Source organism: Salmo salar, chromosome ssa09, assembly GCF_905237065.1.
Source record: "Salmo salar chromosome ssa09, Ssal_v3.1, whole genome shotgun sequence".
In the NCBI taxonomy this organism is placed as follows: domain Eukaryota; kingdom Metazoa; phylum Chordata; class Actinopteri; order Salmoniformes; family Salmonidae; genus Salmo; species Salmo salar.
In genome coordinates this window covers 157,645,828-157,665,370 of record NC_059450.1, presented here as the reverse complement: position 1 = coordinate 157,665,370, position 19,543 = coordinate 157,645,828, and the positions used below count along the sequence as shown (strand labels likewise).

Below are 19,543 nucleotides of genomic sequence, written 5' to 3'. Positions count from 1 at the left end.
CTCCCAGTACAGCACCTCACATCCTCCTTTTATCCCACAAACTGTTCAGGAGGAATAAACTATCTGGGAGGTTTAATACTTGGAGAGAGAAGATAGAGAGACCATAAGACTAGACTATAAGACTAGACTATAAGACTAGACTATAAGACTAGACAATAAGACTATAGACTAGACTACCTCCTTAAACTAGACTTCCTCCTGAAACCAAGAGCACCGAAGCATTAAACCTCCTCCTCTCTCTCTTCCTCTCTCCCTCTCTGTCTCTCTGTCTCTCTCTCTCTCTCCCTCTCTGTCTCTCTCTCCCTCCCTCTCTGTCTCTCTCTCTGTCTCTCTGTCTCTCTCTCCCTCTCTGTCTCTCTCTCCCTCCCTCTCTCCCTCCCTCTCTGTCTCTCTCTGTCTCTCTCTGTCTCTCTCTGTCTCTCTCTGTCTCTCTCTGTCTCTCTCTGTCTCTCTCTCTCTGTCTCTCTCTCTGTCTCTCTCTCTCTCTCTCTCTCTCTCTCTCTGTCTCTCTCTCTGTCTCTCTCTCTGTCTCTCTCTCTGTCTCTCTCTCTGTCTCTGTCTCTGTCTCTCTCTCTCTGTCTCTCTCTCTCTCTCTGTCTCTCTCTCTCTGTCTCTCTCTCTCTGTCTCTGTCTCTCTGTCTCTGTCTCTCTGTCTCTGTCTCTCTCTCTCTCTCTCTCTGTCTCTCTCTCTCTCTCTGTGTCTCTCTCTCCTCTCTGTGTCTCTCTCTCCCTCCTCTCTGTGTCTCTCCCTGTCTCCAGGTGCTTGCCCAGCTGGATAAAGTAATAAAATGACTAGCGGCTCACTATGTTATGTTACTGTAATGATGATTGATTGATTGATCGATATGTCCTTTTCAGTGGGGGAGTTTGTGAGTGATGTGCTGCTGGTTCCTGAGAAGTGCAGGTTCTTCCACAAGGAGAGGATGGACATGTGTGTCAACCACCAACAGTGGCACGGGGTGGCCAAGGAGGTAAGAACCATGTCTGTGCTTCACTGCTAGAGGCGGCACTACAGACCCTGGATCGATCCTGGGCTGTATCACAACGGGCCGTGATTGGGAGTCCCATAGGACGGCGCACAGTTGGCCCAGTGTCGTCCGGGTTTGGCCGTCATTGTAAATAAGAACTTGTTCTTAACTTACTTGCCTAGTTAAATAAAGGTTCAATAAAAATACAACTACTTTTAGCCCTCTGTCTGGCTGGCTGTCTAACATCACATTAACCTGATTAGAGTAGTCATGGCCTGTCTGTCGGCCTCGCCGGGCCCAAGTTCGACCCAGCCTCGCCAGGCCCAGCCCCACTGGGGCCGAGTTGGACCCAGCCCCGCTGGGCCCAGCCTCGTTAGGCCCTCTACAGCCTACAGACTTATGAGGCATTCCCCTCAGTCTGTTTCTTGTCAGTATTACATGTGTATAGTGTTTCACTCTCTCCCCTCTCCCCTCCCCTCCCCTCTCCTCTCTCCCTCCCCTCCCCTCTCCTCCCTCCCCTCTCCTCCTCTCTCCCCTCTCCTCCCTCCCCTCTCCTCCCTCCCCTCCCCTCTCCTCCCTCCCCTCCCCTCTCCTCCCTCCCCTCCCTTCTCCTCTCTCCTCTCCCCAGGCCTGTTCCAAGGGGACCATGGTCCTTCACAGCTATGGCATGTTATTGCCCTGTGGTATTGATAAGTTCCATGGCACGGAGTATGTATGCTGCCCCTCCCCTGGGGAACCCTCCCTGCCTGCCATGCCCTCCCAGGAGGAGGAAGAGGAGGATGAAGAGGAGGATGAAGAGCTGGAGGAGACGGCACTGGACCAGGATGATCCTGTAGAGAAGGAGAGGTGTGTGTGTGTGTGTGTGTGTGTGTGTGTGTGTGTGTGTGTGTTTCCTACCTTGATTAGGATATACAGTAGTATGTGGACACCCCTTCAAATTAGTGGATTCGGCTAGTTCAGCCACAAGTGTTGCTGACAGGTGTATAAAATCGAGCACACAGCCATGCAATCTCCATAGACAAACATTGGCAGTAGAATGGCCCCGAACTGAAGAGCTCAGTGACTTTCAACGTGTCACCGTCATAGGATGTCAAATGTTCTTTCCCTGCTAGAGCTGCCCCGGTCAACTGTAAGTGCTGTTATTGTGGAAACGTCTAGGAGCAACAACGGCTCAGCCGAGAAGTGGTAGGCCACACGAGCTCACAGAACTGGACCGCGGAGTGCTGAAGCCCATAGCACATAAAAATCATTGTCCTCTGTTGCAACACTCACTACCGAGTTCCAAACTGCCTCTGGAAGCAGCCGCACACAAGCCTAAGATCACCGTGCACAATGCCAAGCGTCGGCTGGAGTGGAGAGTACATTTTTGCATCTGAGCTCTTAGAGTGTGCGGCTTTCACTTATTTTCAAGACCACACAAGCTCACATAACCGGGACCGCCGAGTGCTGAAGCGCATAAAAATAGTCTGTCCTCGGTTGCAACACTCACTACCGAGTTCCAAACTGCCTCTGGAAGCAACGTCAGCACAAGGACTGTTCATTGGGAGCTTCATGAAATGAGTTTCCATGGCCGAGCAGCCTAAGATCACCGTGCACAATGCCAAGCGTCGGCTGGAGTTTTGTAAAGCTCACCCCCATTTGGACTCTGGAGCAGTGGAAACACGTTCTCTGGAGTGATGAATCACGCTTCACCATCTGGCAGTCCGACAGACGAATCTGGGTTTGGTGGAGGCCAGGAGAACGCTACCCGCCCTGATGCATAGTGCCAACTGTAAAGTTTGGTGGAGGAGGAATAATGGTCTGGGGCTGTTTTTCATGGTTCAGGCCCCTTAGTTCCAGTGAAGGGAAATCTTAACGCTACAGTATACAATGACATTCTAGACGATTCTGTGCTTCCAACCCTTGTTGCAACAGTTTGGGGAAGGACCTTTCCTGTTTCAGCATGACAATGCTCCCGTGCACAAAGCGAGGCCCATACAGTGGTTTGTCGAGATCAGTGTGGAAGAACTTGACTTGCCTGCACAGAGCCCTGACCTCAACCCCATCGAACACCTTTGGGATGAATTGGAACGCCGACTGTGAGCCAGGCCTAATCGCCCCAACATCAGTGCCCCGACCTCACTAATACTCTCGTGGCTGAATGGAAGCAAGTCCCCTCAGCAATGTTCCAACATCTAGTGGAAAGCCCTCCCAGAAGAGTGGAGGCTGTTATAGCAGCAAAGTGGGGACCAACTCCATATTAATGCCCATGATTTTAGAATGAGATGTTTGACGAGCAGGTGTCCACATACTTTTGGTCATGTAGTGTACATATCCCAGACCATCTGGAGGTGTTGGTGCCATGACTTTGACCTGACACATCGATTCCATTTATTCTACTATAAAAAAAAATCTCTCTCTCCCCCTCTCTCTCTCCCCCTCTCCCTCTCTCTTCCCCTCTCCCCTCCCCCTCTCTCTCTCTCCCTCCCCTCTCTCCCCCTCTCTCTCCCTCCCCTCTCTCCCCCTCTCTCTCCCTCCCCTCTCTCCCCCCCTCTCTCTCCCTCTCCCTCTCCCTCTCCCTCTCTCTCCCTCTCCCTCTCCCTCTCCCTCTCCCTCTCCCTCTCCCTCTCCCTCTCCCCCTCTCCCTTTCTCTCCCCCTCTCCCTTTCTCTCCCCCTCTCTCTCTCTCTCTCCCCCGCTCCCTCTCGCTCCCCCTCTCCCCCTCTCTCTCTCAGCGAGGCCCCAGCTGATGAGCAGCCCACCACTCAGAAAGAGGAGGAGCCATTGGAGGAGGAAGATGAAGATGAGGAAGAGTACCACTATGTGTATGAAGACGAGGAGGCCGACAGAGAGGAAGAGGAGGAGGAGGAGAAGAAAGAGCGGGATAGTGTTCCAGAGAGCCAGGATGAAGACAAGACCCTGACAGAGGTCAAAGGTTGGTACTCTTTGTCTTTTATTCTCTTTCATTCTTTTCCATCTTTTAGTTTCCGTCGGCAACAGACGCAGAACCAGCCTGCAAGTGATTTTTTTATTATTATTATTATTTTTTATTTTTTTTGTATAATATACACTACCGTTCAAAAGTTTGGGGGTCACTTAGAAATGACCTTGTTTTTAAAAAAATAAAACCATTTTTTTAAATAACAGTGTGGACATTGTTAATGTTGTAAGTGACTATTGTAGCTGGAAACGGCTGATTTTTAATGGAATATCTACATAGGTGTACAGAGGCCAATTATCAGCAACCATCACTCCTGTGTTCCAATGGCACGTTGTGTTAGCTAATCCAAGTTTATAATTTTAAAAGGCTAATTGATCTTTAGAAAACCCTTTTGCAATTATGTTTTCACAGCTGAAAACTGTTGTTCTGATTAAAGAAGCAATAAAACTGGTCTTCTTTAGACTAGTTGAGTATCTGGAGCATCAGCATTTGTGGGTTCGATTACAGGCTCAAAATGGCCAGAAACAAATAACTTTCTTCTGAAACTCATCAGTCTATTCTTGTTCTGAGAAATGAAGGCTATTCCATGCCAGAAATTGCCAAGAAACTGAAGATCTCGTACAACGCTGTGTACTACTCCCTTCACAGAACAGCGCAAACTGGCTCTAACCAGAATAGAAAGAGGAGTGAGAGGCCCCGGTGCACAACTGAGCAAGAGGACAAGTACATTAGTGTCTAGTTTGAGAAACAGATGCCTCACAAGTCCTCAACTGGCAGCTTCGTTAAATAGTACCCACAAAACACCAGTCTCAACGTCAACAGTGAAGAGGCGACTCCGGGATGCTGGCCTTCTAGGCAGAGTTGCAAAGAAAAAGCCGTATCTCAGACTGGCCAATAAAAAGAAAAGATTAAGATGGGCAAAAGAACACAGACACTGGACAGAGGAAGATTGGAAAAAAGTGTTATGGACAGACGAATCTAAGTTTGAGGTGTTCGGATCACAAAGAAGAACATTCGTGAGACGCAGGAAAAATGAAAAGATGCTGGAGGAGTGTTTGACGCCATCTGTCATCATGGTGGAGGCAATGTGATGGTCTGGGGCTGCTGTTGGTGGTGGTAAAGTGGGAGATTTGTACAGGGTCAATGTGATGGTCTGGTGGTGCTTTGGTGCTGGTAAAGTGGGAGATTTGTACAGGGTACAAGGGATCTTGAAGAAGGAAGGCTATCACTCCATTTTGCAACGCCATGCCATACCCTGTGGACGGAGCTTAATTGGAGGCAATTTCCTCCTACAACAGGACAATGACCCAAAGCACAGCTCCAAACTATGCAAGAACTATTTAGGGAAGAAGCAGTCAGCTGGTATTCTGTCTATAATGGAGTGGGCAACACAGTCACCGGATCTCAACCCTATTGAGCTGTTGTGGGAGCAGCTTGACCGTATGGTACGTAAGAAGTGCCCATCAAGCCAATCCAACTTCTGGGAGGTGTTTCAGGAAGCGTGGGGTGAAATCTCTTCAGATTACCTCAACAAATGGACAACTGCAGTCGTGGCCAAAAGTTTTGAGAATGACACAAATATTAATTTTCACAAAGTTTGCTGCTTCAGTGTGTTTTAGATATTTTTGTCAGATGTTACTATGGAATACTGAAGTATAATTACAAGCATTTCATAAGTGTCAAAGGCTTTTATTGACAATTACATGAAGATGATGCAAAGATTCAATATTTGCAGTGTTGACCCTTATTTTTCAAGACCTCTGCAATCCGCCCTGGCATGCTGTCAATTAACTTCTGGGCCACATCCTGACTGATGGCTGCCCATTCTTGCATAATCAATGCTCAGAGTTTGTCAGAATTTGTGAGTTTTTGTTTGTCCACCCGCCTCTTGAGGATTGACCACAAGTTCTCAATGGGATTAAGGTCTGGGGAGTTTCCTGGCCATGGACCAGAAATATCGATGTTTTGTTCCCCGAGCCACTTAGTTATCACTTTTGCCTTATGGCAAGGTGCTCCATCATGCTGGAAAAGGCATTGTTCGTCACCAAACTGTTCCTGGATGGTTGGGAGAAGTTGCTCTTGGAGGATGTGTTGGTACCATTCTTTATTCATGGCTATGTTCTTAGGCAAATTGTGAGTGAGCCCACTCCCTTGGCTGAGAAGCAACCCCACACATGAATGGTCTCAGGATGCTTTACTGTTGGCATGACACAGGACTGATGGTAGCGCTCACCTTGTCTTCTCCGGACAAGCTTTTATCTGGATGCCCCAAACAATCGGAAAGGGGATTCATCAGAGAAAATGACTTTACCCCAGTCCTCAGCAGTCCAATCCCTGTACCTTTTGCAGAATATCAGTCTGTCCCTGATGTTTTTCCTGGAGAGAAGTGGCTTCTTTGCTGCCCTTCTTGACACCAGGCCATCCTCCAAAAGTCTTCACCTCACTGTGCGTGCAGATGCACTCACACCTGCCTGCTGCCAATCCTGAGCAGCTCTGTACTGGTGGTGCCCTGATCCCGCAGCTGAATCAACTTTAGGAGACGTCCTGGTGCTTGCTGGACTTTCTTGGGCGCCCTGAAGCCTTCTTCACAACAATTGAACCGCTCTCCTTGAAGTTCTTGATGATCCGATAAATGGTTGATTAAGGTGCAATCTTACTGGCAGCAATATCCTTGCCTGTGAAGCCCTTTTTGTGCAAAGCAATGATGACGGCACGTGTTTCCTTGCAGGTAACCATGGTTGACAGAGGAAGAACAATGATTCCAAGCATCACCTTCCTTTTGAAGCTTCCAGTCTGTTATTCGAACTCAATCAGCATGACAGAGTGATCTCCAGCCTTGTCCTCGTCAACACTCACACCTGTGTTAAAGTGAGAATACCTGTGTTAAAGTGAGAATCACTGACATGTCAGCTGGTCCTTTTGTGGCAGGGCTGAAATGCAGTGGAAATGTTTTTGGGCGATTCAGTTCATTTGTATGGCAAAGAGGGACTTTGCAATTAATTGCAATTCATCTGATCACTCTTCATAACATTCTGGAGTTTATGAAAATTGCCATCATACAAACTGAGGCAGCAGACTTTGTGAAAATGTATGTTTGTGTCATTCTCAAAACTTTTCTGCCACGACTGTAGAATGCCAAAGGTCTGCAAGGCTGTAATTGCAAATGGAGGATTCTTTGACGAAAGCGAAGTTTGAAGGACACAATTATTATTTCAATTAAAAATCATTATTTATAACCTTGTCAACGTCTTGTCTATATTTCCTATTAATTTTGCATCTCATTTCATGTCTGTTTTCATGGAAAACAAGGACATTTCTAAGTGACCCCAAACTTTTGAACGGTGGTATGTATGTATGTATGTATGTATGTATCGTATGTATGTATGTATGTATGTATGTATGTATACACATACATATATATATTTTTTACATATATTTTATATATATATATTATTTATATACTGTAAGCTCCAAAATTGGGACAGTGACACAGTTTTGGCTCTCTACTCCAGCACTTTGGATTTGAAATGATACAATGACTGAGGTGAAAGTGCAGACTGTCAGCTTTAATTCGAAGGTATTTTAATCCATTTCGGGTGAAACGTTTAGAAATTACAGTACTTTTTGTACATAGTCCCCCCCATTTTAGGTGACCCAAAGTATTGTGACAAATTCACTTACATGTGTATTAAAGTAGTTAAAAGTTTAGTATTTGGTCCCATATTCATAGCATGCAATGATTACATGAAGCTTGTGACTCAACAAACTTGTTGGATGCATTTGCTGTTTGTTTTGGTTGTGTATCAGATTATTTTGTGTCCAATAGAAATTAATGGTAAATCATTTGTCATTTTAGAGTCAATTTTATTGTAAAGAAGAATAGAATGTTTCTAAACACTTCTACATTAATGTGGATGCTACCATTATTACGGATAATCTTGAATGAATCGTGAATAATGATAAGTGAGAAAGTTAGACACAAATATCATACCACCAAGACATGCTAACCTCTCACCATTACAATAACAGGGGAGGTTAGCATTTGATAGCATACCTCCAAGACATGCTAACCTCTCACCATTACAATAACAGGGAGGTTAGCATTTTATATCATACCCCCCAAGACATGCTAACATCTCACCATTACAATAACAGGGGAGGTTAGCATTTTATATCATAACCCCAACACATGCTAACCTCTCACCATTACAATAACAGGGGAGGTTAGCATTTTATATCATACCCCCAAGACATGCTAACCTCTCACCATTACAATAACAGGGGAGGTTAGCATTTTATGTCATACCCCCAAGACATGCTAACCTCTCAGCATTACAATAACAGGGGAGGTTAGCATTTTATATCATACCCCCAAGACATGCTAACCTCTCAGCATTACAATAACAGGGGAGGTTAGCATTTTATATCATACCCCCAAGACATGCTAACCTCTCAGCATTACAATAACAGGGGAGGTTAGCATTTTATATCATACCCCCCAAGACATGCTAACCTCTCAGCATTACAATAACAGGGGAGGTTAGCATTTTATATCATACCCCCAAGACATGCTAACCTCTCAGCATTACAATAACAGGGGAGGTTAGCATTTTGGGGGGCTTTGATATTTGTATTATAATTTGTACACTGCAAATTGAACACAACTGAGCCCAAAAAGAGATTACATTACAAAATACATTCCTTACATTGGCACACGATCACGTCTTTTTATTTTTTAATGGTCATATCCGGGGCCTTCGGGAAGTATTCAGACCCCTTGACTTTTTCCACATTTTGTTACGTTACAGCATTATTCTAAAATGTATTAAAAAAAAATTAAAATCCCTTATTCATTTACACACAATACCCCATAATGACATCACAATACCCCATAATGACATCACAATACCCCATAATGACAAAGCAAAAACAGGTTTTTAGAAATGTTTGCACGTTCATTAAAAATAAAAAAAACGATACCTTATTTACATCAGTGTTCAGACCCTTTGCTATGAGACTTGAAATTGAGCTCAGGTGCATCCTGTTTCCATTGATCATCCTTGAGATGTTTCTACAACTTGATTAGAGTCCACCTGTGGTAAATTCAATTGATTGGACATGATTTGGAAAGGCACACACCTGTTTATATAAGGTCCCACAGTTGACAGCGCATTTCAGAGCAAAAAAACAAGCCATGAGGTCGAAGGAATTGTCCGTAGAGCTCCGAGACAGGATTGTGTCGAGGCACAGATCTGGAAAGGGTACTAAAAAATATATATTTTAAAGCTGGCAGGCTGCACTTTGACCTCATAGTCATTGTATCATTTCAAATCTAAAGTTCTGGAGTACAGAAAGAAAACATGGCACTGTTCCAATACTTTTGGAGCTCACTGAAAATGCAACAAAAGTACGTGGACACCTGCTCGTCGAACATCTCATTCTAAAATCATGGGCATTAATATGGAGTTGGTCCACCCACTTTGCTGCTATAACAGCCTCCACTCTTCTGGGAAGGCTTTCCACTAGATGTTGGAACATTGCTGCGGGGACTTGCTTCCATTCAGCCACAAGAGCATTAGTGAGGTCGGGCACTGATGTTGGGCGATTAGACCTGGCTCAGAATCAGCGTTCCAATTCTTCCCAAAGGTGTTCAATGGGGTTGAGGTCAGGGCTCTGTGCAGGCCAGTCAAGTTCTTCCACACCGATCTCGACACACCATTTCAGTATGGACGTCACTTTGTGCACGGGGGGAGGGGGGGGGGGGGGGCATTGTCATGTTGAAACAGGAAAGGGCCTTACCCAAACTGTTGGCACAGAATCGTCTAGAAGGCTTCCCTTCATTTGAACTAAGGGTCCCGAACCATGAAAAACAGCCCCGGAACATTATTCCTCCTCCACCAAACTTTACAGTTGGCACTATGCATCAGGGCGGATAGCGTTCTCCTGGCATCCGCCAAATTTGTCCGTCGGACTGCCAGATGGTGAAGCGTGATTCATCACTCCAGAGAACGCATTTCCACTGCTCCAGAGTCCAATGCCGGTGAGCTTCACACGACGCTTGGTATTGCACATGGTGATCTTAGGCTTGTGTGCGGCTGCTCGGCCGTGGAAACCCATTTTCATGAAGCTCCCGATGAACAGTTCTTGTGCTGACGTTGCTTCCAGAGGCAGTTTGGAACTCGGTAGTGAGCGTTGCAACCGAGGACAGACCATTTTTACGCACTTCGGCACTCGACGGTCCCGTTCTGTGAGCTTGTTTGGCCTACCACTTCGTGTCTGAGCCGTTGTTGCTCCTAGACGTTTCCATTTAACAATAACAGCACTCACAGTTGACCGGAGCAGCTCTAGCAGGGCAGAATTTTGATGAACTGACTTGTAGGAAAGGTGGCATCCTATGACGGTGCCGCGTTGAAAGTCACTGAGCTCTTCAGTATGGGCCATTCTACTGCCAATGTTTGTCTATGGAGATTGCATGGCTGTGTGCTCGATTTTATACACCTGTCAGCAACGGGTGTGTCCAAAATGGCCGAATCCATTACTTCGAAGGGGTGTCCACATACTTTTGTGTGTATATATATATATATATATATCTACTGTATCTACTGTATCTACATAAAAATAGATTTGTGATCGTTTGTCAATATGTATGAAAGGGAATGTATGAAATTATTATTATTTTTGAAATGCAATCTCTTTTTTGGGATTAGTTGTTTTCAATTTGCACTGTAGAAATTGTTTAATTGCGGCTCACCGACAACTGTCTGCTCTGACAAAAATCAACCTTCAGCTAAATCTAGTTGTCCTACCATTTTGTTTTTAGAATGTAGCAAAGAAAGAAAAACGCGTCCACTTTCTCAAACATTCCTTTTTTGAAGTTCAAATGTTGACATCCTGTATCATGTTATGAGCTGTAATGCCTCATTATAACACCTGTATTTACATGTATTCAACCGTAACCCTATAGTCGCTATCATGATGGTCACGAGGGGGAAAGTTATAATGCTACATAGTGTAGGACATTACTGGAGGACACTTCCTGTTTCAGTAGATTCCCTCAGTGGTTCTTAATCGTTGATTGACGGTAGATGTGAGTGACCTTAACAGCTGACCCCTGACCTATCCCCTGACCCCAGCGGTGTGTACCCTGGAGGCAGAGACCGGCCCCTGCCGTGCCTCCATGGCCCGCTGGCACTTCGATATGACGACCAGGAAGTGCGTCCGCTTCGTGTACGGTGGCTGCGCAGGAAACCGCAACAACTTTGACTCTGAGGAATACTGCATGGCCGTGTGCAAACGCCTTAGTAAGTCAGGCTCTCGCAGCGAGCCACGCCAAACAGGCCGGACAAACCACCAGCCCTACTCTACCACCACCCCTACACCACACCACTACACCACTACACTACTACACCACCACACTACTACACTACTACACTACTACACTACTACACCACTACACTACTACACTACTACACTACTACACCACCACACTACTACACTACTACACTACTACACCACTACACCACTACACTACTACACCACTACACTACTACACCACCACACCACTACACTACTACACTACTACACCACCACACTACTACACCACTACACTACTACACTACTACACTACTACACCACCACACTACTACACTACTACACCACTACACCACTACACTACTACACCACTACTACACTACTACACTACTACACTACTACACTACCACACTACTACACCACTACACCACCACACTACTACACCACTACACCACCACACTACTACACCACCACACTACTACACTACTACACTACTACACCACCACACTACTACACTACTACACCACCACACTACTACACCACTACACCACCACACTAGTACACCACTACACCACCACACTACTACACCACCACACTACTACACTACTACACCACTACACTACTACACTACTACACCACTACACTACTACACTACTACGCCACTACACTACTACACCACTACTACACCACTACGCTACTACACCACTACACCACCACACTACTACACTACTACACTACTACACCACCACACTACTACACCACCACACTACTACACCACCACACTACTACACCACCACACTACTACACCACCACACTACTACACCACCACCACACCACTACACTACTACACCACTACACTACTACACTACTACACCACTACACTACTACACCACCACACTACTACACCACCACACTACTACACCACTACACCACTACACTACTACACCACTACACTACTACGCTACTACACTACTACGCTACTACACTACTACGCTACTACACTACTACGCCACTACACTACTACGCCACTACACTACTACGCCACTACACTACTACACCACTACACCACCACACTACTACACCACCACACTACTACACCACTACACTACTACGCCACTACACTACTACGCCACTACACTACTACGCCACTACACTACTACGCCACTACACTACTACGCCACTACACCACTACGCTACTACACTACTACACCACTACACTACTACACTACCACACCACTACACCACTACACTACTACACTACTACACCACCACACCACTACACTACTACGCCACTACACTACTACACTACTACACCACTACACCACCACTATCTCTCTGTCTTGTGTCATTTACTGTTGCTGTTCTCTGGTTCTGCTGCCCCAGTCTCTACTGTTGTTTCTGCTGCCCCAGTCTCTACTGTTTCTGCTGCCCCAGTCTCTACTGTTTCTGCTGCCCCAGTCTCTACTGTTTCTGCTGCCCCAGTCTCTACTGGTTCTGCTGCCCCAGTCTCTACTGTTTCTGCTGCCCCAGTCTCTACTGTTTCTGCTGCCCCAGTCTCTACTGTTTCTGCTGCCCCAGTCTCTACTGTTTCTGCTGCCCCAGTCTCTACTGTTTCTGCTGCCCCAGTCTCTACTGTTGTTTCTGCTGCCCCAGTCTCTACTGTTCTGTTTCTGCTGCCCCAGTCTCTACTGTTCTGTTTCTGCTGCCCCAGTCTCTACTGTTGTTTCTGCTGCCCCAGTCTCTACTGTTTCTGCTGCCCCAGTCTCTACTGTTTCTGCTGCCCCAGTCTCTACTGTTTCTGCTGCCCCAGTCTCTACTGTTTCTGCTGCCCCAGTCTCTACTGTTTCTGCTGCCCCAGTCTCTACTGTTTCTGCTGCCCCAGTCTCTACTGTTTCTGCTGCCCCAGTCTCTACTGTTTCTGCTGCCCCAGTCTCTACTGTTTCTGCTGCCCCAGTCTCTACTGTTTCTGCTGCCCCAGTCTCTACTGTTTCTGCTGCCCCAGTCTCTACTGTTTCTGCTGCCCCAGTCTCTGCTGTACTGTTTCTGCTGCCCCAGTCTCTGCTGTTCTGTTTCTGCTGCCCCAGTCTCTACTGTTGTTTCTGCTGCCCCAGTCTCTACTCTACTGTTTCTGCTGCCCCAGTCTCTACTGGTTCTGCTACCCCAGTCTCTACTGTTCTGTTTCTGCTGCCCCAGTCTCTACTGTTGTTTCTGCTACCCCAGTCTCTACTGGTTCTGCTGCCCCAGTCTCTACTGGTTCTGCTGCCCCAGTCTCTACTGCTGTGACCACATCAGGATAGGTAGATCGTAACAGTGTTTCCCAGACTCTCTCCTGGGAAACACAGAGCTGGTTCTGCACTAGTACTGCTCACCTGATTCAAATGATGGACTCATCAGACCTTTGATTAGTGGAATCAGGTGTGTTATCAGACACTAGGAGATAAGAACACCTGGTGTGGACTTTGGTTCCCCAGGACCAGGATTAATCAACACTGAACGATATTAGTGACTGGTAACCAGAGCTCCCTGACTAACCATGTTCCATACACCGCCTTTTCTTTCATACTCCACAGCTTTCACCATGTCCCTTCCAGACAGACAGACACACTCTTTCAGTCTTCAACCAGTCTGTCTGACTCTCTCGGTCTGTGTCTGTCTGACTCTCTCGGTCTGTCTCTCAGCCTGTCTGTCTGACTCTCTCGGTCCGTCTCTCTGCCTGTCTGTCTGACTCTCTCGGTCCGTCTCTCGGCCTGTCTGTCTGACTCTCTCGGTCCGTCTCTCGGCCTGTCTGTCTGACTCTCTCGGTCCGTCTCTCGGCCTGTCTGTCTGACTCTCTCGGTCCGTCTCTCGGCCTGTCTGTCTGACTCTCTCGGTCCGTCTCTCGGCCTGTCTGTCTGACTCTCTCGGTCCGTCTCTCGGCCTGTCTGTCTGACTCTCTCGGTCCGTCTCTCGGCCTGTCTGTCTGACTCTCTCGGTCCGTCTCTCGGCCTGTCTGTCTGACTCTCTCGGTCTGCCTCTCGGCCTGTCTGTCTGACTCTCTCGGTCTGCCTGTCTGTCTGACTCTCTCGGTCTGCCTGTCTGTCTGACTCTCTCGGTCTGCCTGTCTGTCTGACTCTCTCGGTCTGCCTGTCTGTCTGACTCTCTCGGCCTGCCTGTCTGTCTGACTCTCTCGGTCTGTCTCTCGGCCTGTCTGTCTGACTCTCTCAGTCCGTCTCTCTGCCTGTCCGACTCCACATAGCGCTGTAGCATCAACTGAAAGGAAGAATGCAGAAACTGGATCAACATGGTCAAGTTCATCCTCAGATGAACTATGTTATTAGGACATGAGGACATTGTTAAACTCTTCCTCCGTAAAGACAGAACAGAATAGATCCCCCCCAGGCTTTACCCGTCAAATTCCTCTACAGTCACCTTAGTTTCAGCCTGTCAGAAAATCCTCTCTCCTCCTATCATGTAGCGTGGTGGTGTAGGGATGGAGAGGACAGGGAGAGGACAGGGAGAGGACAGGGAGAGGACAGGGAGAGGACAGGGGGAGGACAGGGGAGAGGAGAGACTATCCTGTAGTCTGGGATGTAGAGAGGACAGGGGGGAGGACAGGGGGGAGGAGAGACTATCCTGTAGTCTGGGATGTAGAGAGGACAGGGGGGAGGACAGGTGGGAGGAGAGACTATCCTGTAGTCTGGGATGTAGAGAGGACAGGGGGGAGGACAGGGGGGAGGAGAGACTATCCTGTAGTCTGGGATGTAGGGAGGACAGGGGGGAGGACAGGGGGAGGAGAGGGGGAGGAGAGACTATCCTGTAGTCTGGGATGTAGGGAGGACAGGGGGGAGGACAGGGGGAGGAGAGGGGGGAGGAGAGACTATCCTGTAGTCTGCGATGTAGAGAGGACAGGGGGGAGGACAGGTGGGAGGAGAGACTATCCTGTAGTCTGGGATGTAGAGAGGACAGGGGGGAGGACAGGGGGGAGGAGAGACTATCCTGTAGTCTGGGATGTAGGGAGGACAGGGGGGAGGACAGGGGGAGGAGAGGGGGGAGGAGAGACTATCCTGTAGTCTGCGATGTAGAGGGGACAGGGGGGAGGACAGGGGGGAGGAGAGACTATCCTGTAGTCTGGGATGTAGAGAGGACAGGGGGGAGGACAGGGGGGAGGAGAGACTATCCTGTAGTCTGGGATGTAGGGAGGACAGGGGGGAGGACAGGGGGGAGGAGAGACTATCCTGTAGTCTGCGATGTAGAGAGGACAGGGGGGAGGACAGGGGGGAGGAGAGACTATCCTGTAGTCTGGGATGTAGAGAGGACAGGGGGGAGGACAGGGGGGAGGAGAGACTATCCTGTAGTCTGGGATGTAGAGAGGACAGGGGGGAGGACAGGGGGGAGGAGAGACTATCCTGTAGTCTGGGATGTAGGGAGGACAGGGGGGAGGACAGGGGGGAGGAGAGACTATCCTGTAGTCTGGGATGTAGGGAGGACAGGGGGGAGGACAGGGGGAGGAGAGGGGGGAGGAGAGAAGAGGAGAGGCTCTCTGTCAATGTCTCCAAACCCAACCTTCTGTGTGTTCCTGTCTGGCTAACACTATCCACCTCTTTCACTGTCTGCTGGGAGCGTTTGTCTGTCCTGGTTTCTGCGCGTCCATGTGTCTGTGTCTGTCTGTCAGTCTGTCTGTCAGTCTGTCTTGTCTGTCTGTTCCTCTGACCCTGCTCTCTGTCCCCCCCCCCCAGCAGTGCCCCCCACTCCGCAGCCCACTGACGATGTCGACGTGTACTTCGAGACGCCCGCTGATGACAAGGAACATACTCGCTTCCAGAAGGCCAAGGAGCAGCTGGAGATCAGGCACCGCAACCGCATGGAGAGGGTGAGGAGGATACACACACACACACAAGCACACGCACACGCACACACACACACATATATACACACACACCACACCACACATATACACACACACGCATATACACACACACGCATATACACACACACACACCACACCACAACACACACACACACGCATATACACACACACACACCACACACACACACACACACACGCATATACACACACACACACACATACACACACACACACACCACACATACACACACACACACACACACACACAACACATACACACACACACACACACACACACACACCACACATATACACACACGCATATCCACACCACACCACAGCACACACACATATACACACACACACGCATATACACACCCACACCACACCACAGCGCACACACACACACGCGCATATACACACACATACACACACACACACCATACATATACACACACCACACCACACCACATACACACCACACACACACCCGCATATACACATGCACACGCACACGCACATATATGCACACACACACACACACACGCATATACGCACACACGCACACATACACCACACATACACACACGCACACACACACGCACACACACACGCACACACACACGCGCACACATACACACACACACACCACACATACACACACACACCACACATACACACACACACACCACACATATACACACACCACACCACACCACATACACACCACACACACACCCGCATATACACATGCACACGCACACGCACATATATGCACACACACACACGCATATACGCACACACGCACACATACACCACACATGCACACATACACCACACATACACACACATACGCGCGCATACACACACACACACACACACACACACACACACACACACACACACACACACACATATGCACGCATACACACACATACACACACACACACACGCACACATACACACACACACACACACACACATACACACGCACACACGCATATACACACGCGCACACACACACACACACACACGCACGCGCGCACACACACACACGCATACGCATACGCACACACGCATACACACACACACACGCATACGCACACACGCATACACACGGATACACACTTTTCTTGACAGCAAGCTTATTAAAGGGCAGGGAGACGGGGCCCTGGGCAGGGAGACGGGGTCCCAGGGCAGGGAGACGGGGCCCTGGGCAGGGAGACGGGGTCCCAGGGCAGGGAGACGGGGTCCCAGGGCAGGGAGACGGGGCCCTGGGCAGGGAGACGGGGTCCCAGGGCAGGGAGACGGGGTCCCAGGGCAGGGAGACGGGGTCCCAGGGCAGGGAGACGGGGTCCCAGGGCAGGGAGACGGGGTCCCAGGGCAGGGAGACGGGGCCCCAGGGCAGGGGAGACGGGGCCCTGGGCAGGGAGACGGGGTCCCAGGGCAGGGAGACGGGGCCCTGGGCAGGGAGACGGGGTCCCAGGGCAGGGAGACGGGGTCCCAGGGCAGGGAGACGGGGCCCTGGGCAGGGAGACGGGGTCCCAGGGCAGGGAGACGGGGCCCTGGGCAGGGAGACGGGGTCCCAGGGCAGGGAGACGGGGTCCCAGGGCAGGGAGACGGGGTCCCAGGGCAGGGAGACGGGGTCCCAGGGCAGGGAGACGGGGTCCCAGGGCAGGGAGACGGGGTCCCAGGGCAGGGAGACGGGGCCCAGATGTACGGGTGCCTTTTGAATTTAGACCTGAGATTCTGACGCAAGCAACTCATCCTAATCATGTTCTGTGTGTGTCTCTGTGTCTTTCTCTCTGTGTCTCTCTCTCTCTCTCTGTCTCTGCGTCTCTGTCTCTGTCTCTCTGTCTCTCCAGGTGAGAAAGGAGTGGGAGGAGGCAGAGCGTCAGGCTAAGGAGCTTCCTAAGGCTGAGAGACAGACTCTGATCCAGGTAACATACCGTCTCTGGACACCCGCCCCACTGTGTCTCTGGACACCGGCCCCGCTGTGTCTCTGGACACCCGCCCCGCTGTGTCTCTGGACACCCGCCCCCGCTGTGTCTCTGGACACCCGGCCCCGCTGTGTCTCTGGACACCGCCCCCGCTGTGTCCCTGGACACCGCCCCCGCTGTGTCTCTGGACACCGCCCCCGCTGTGTCTCTGGACACCGCCCCCGCTGTGTCTCTGGACACCGCCCCCGCTGTGTCTCTGGACACCGCCCCCGCTGTGTCTCTGGACACCCGGCCCCGCTGTGTCTCTGGACACCGCCCCCGCTGTGTCTCTGGACACCCGGCCCCGCTGTGTCTCTGGACACCCGGCCCCGCTGTGTCTCTGGACACCGCCCCCGCTGTGTCTCTGGACACCCGGCCCCGCTGTGTCTCTGGACACCGCCCCGCTGTGTCTCTGGACACCCGGCCCCGCTGTGTCTCTGGACACCGCCCCGCTGTGTCCCTGGACACCGCCCCGCTGTGTCCCTGGACACCGCCCCCGCTGTGTCTCTGGACACCGCCCCCGCTGTGTCTCTGGACACCGCCCCCGCTGTGTCTCTGGACACCGCCCCCGCTGTGTCTCTGGACACCGCCCCCGCTGTGTCCCTGGACACCGCCCCGCTGTGTCTCTGGACACCCGCCCCCGCTGTGTCTCTGGACACTGGCCCCGCTGTGTCTCTGGACACCCGCCCCGCTGTGTCTCTGGACACCCGCCCCGCTGTGTCTCTGGACACCCGCCCCGCTGTGTCTCTGGACACCCGCCCCGCTGTGTCTCTGGACACCCGCCCCGCTGTGTCTCTGGACACCCTCCCCGCTGTGTATTTGTGTCCATGCGGTCTCTCTTAGTACCTGGAGGAGGGTAGTGTTCTTCAGCCCTTCCAGGCCATGATGGAGTACCTGGAGGAGGGTAGTGTTCTTCAGCCCTTCCAGGCCATGATGGAGTACCTGGAGGAGGGTAGTGTTCTTCAGCCCTTCCAGGCCATGATGGAGTACCTGGAGGAGGGTAGTGTTCTTCAGCCCTTCCAGGCCATGATGGAGTTCCTGGAGGAGGGTAGTGTTCTTCAGCCCTTCCAGGCCATGATGGAGTTCCTGGAGGAGGGTAGTGTTCTTCAGCCCTTCCAGGCCATGATGGAGTACCTGGAGGAGGGTAGTGTTCTTCAGCCCTTCCAGGCCATGATGGAGTACCTGGAGGAGGGTAGTGTTCTTCAGCCCTTCCAGGCCATGATGGAGTTCCTGGAGGAGGGTAGTGTTCTTCAGCCCTTCCAGGCCATGATGGAGTTCCTGGAGGAGGGTAGTGTTCTTCAGCCCTTCCAGGCCATGATGGAGTACCTGGAGGAGGGTAGTGTTCTTCAGCCCTTCCAGGCCATGATGGAGTACCTGGAGGAGGGTAGTGTTCTTCAGCCCTTCCAGGCCATGATGGAGTACCTGGAGGAGGGTAGTGTTCTTCAGCCCTTCCAGGCCATGATGGAGTTCCTGGAGGAGGGTAGAGGTTGGTGTTAGGGGTTAGTGTAGTATCTCACTAT

At 50.2% G+C, this 19,543-nt stretch overlaps 1 protein-coding gene across 15 annotated transcripts in view; it reads left to right on the top strand.

Annotated features, from left to right (window-relative positions):
• aplp2 (amyloid beta (A4) precursor-like protein 2) overlaps nucleotides 1-19,543 on the top strand; it is a 140,290-nt gene that overhangs the window by 69,484 nt on the left and 51,263 nt on the right. For 9 of the 15 annotated variants that reach the window (XM_045724922.1, XM_045724921.1, XM_045724916.1 and 6 more), the window contains exons 4-9: nucleotides 859-971; nucleotides 1,597-1,814; nucleotides 3,682-3,881; nucleotides 11,021-11,188; nucleotides 15,914-16,047; nucleotides 17,910-17,984. In XM_045724922.1, the coding sequence (XP_045580878.1) occupies nucleotides 859-971; nucleotides 1,597-1,814; nucleotides 3,682-3,881; nucleotides 11,021-11,188; nucleotides 15,914-16,047; nucleotides 17,910-17,984 (908 nt within the window). The remainder of the gene's footprint in view (nucleotides 1-858; nucleotides 972-1,596; nucleotides 1,815-3,681; nucleotides 3,882-11,020; nucleotides 11,189-15,913; nucleotides 16,048-17,909; nucleotides 17,985-19,543) is intronic. The other 6 variants (XM_045724926.1, XM_045724923.1, XM_045724918.1 and 3 more) reach the window with 3 other exon arrangements.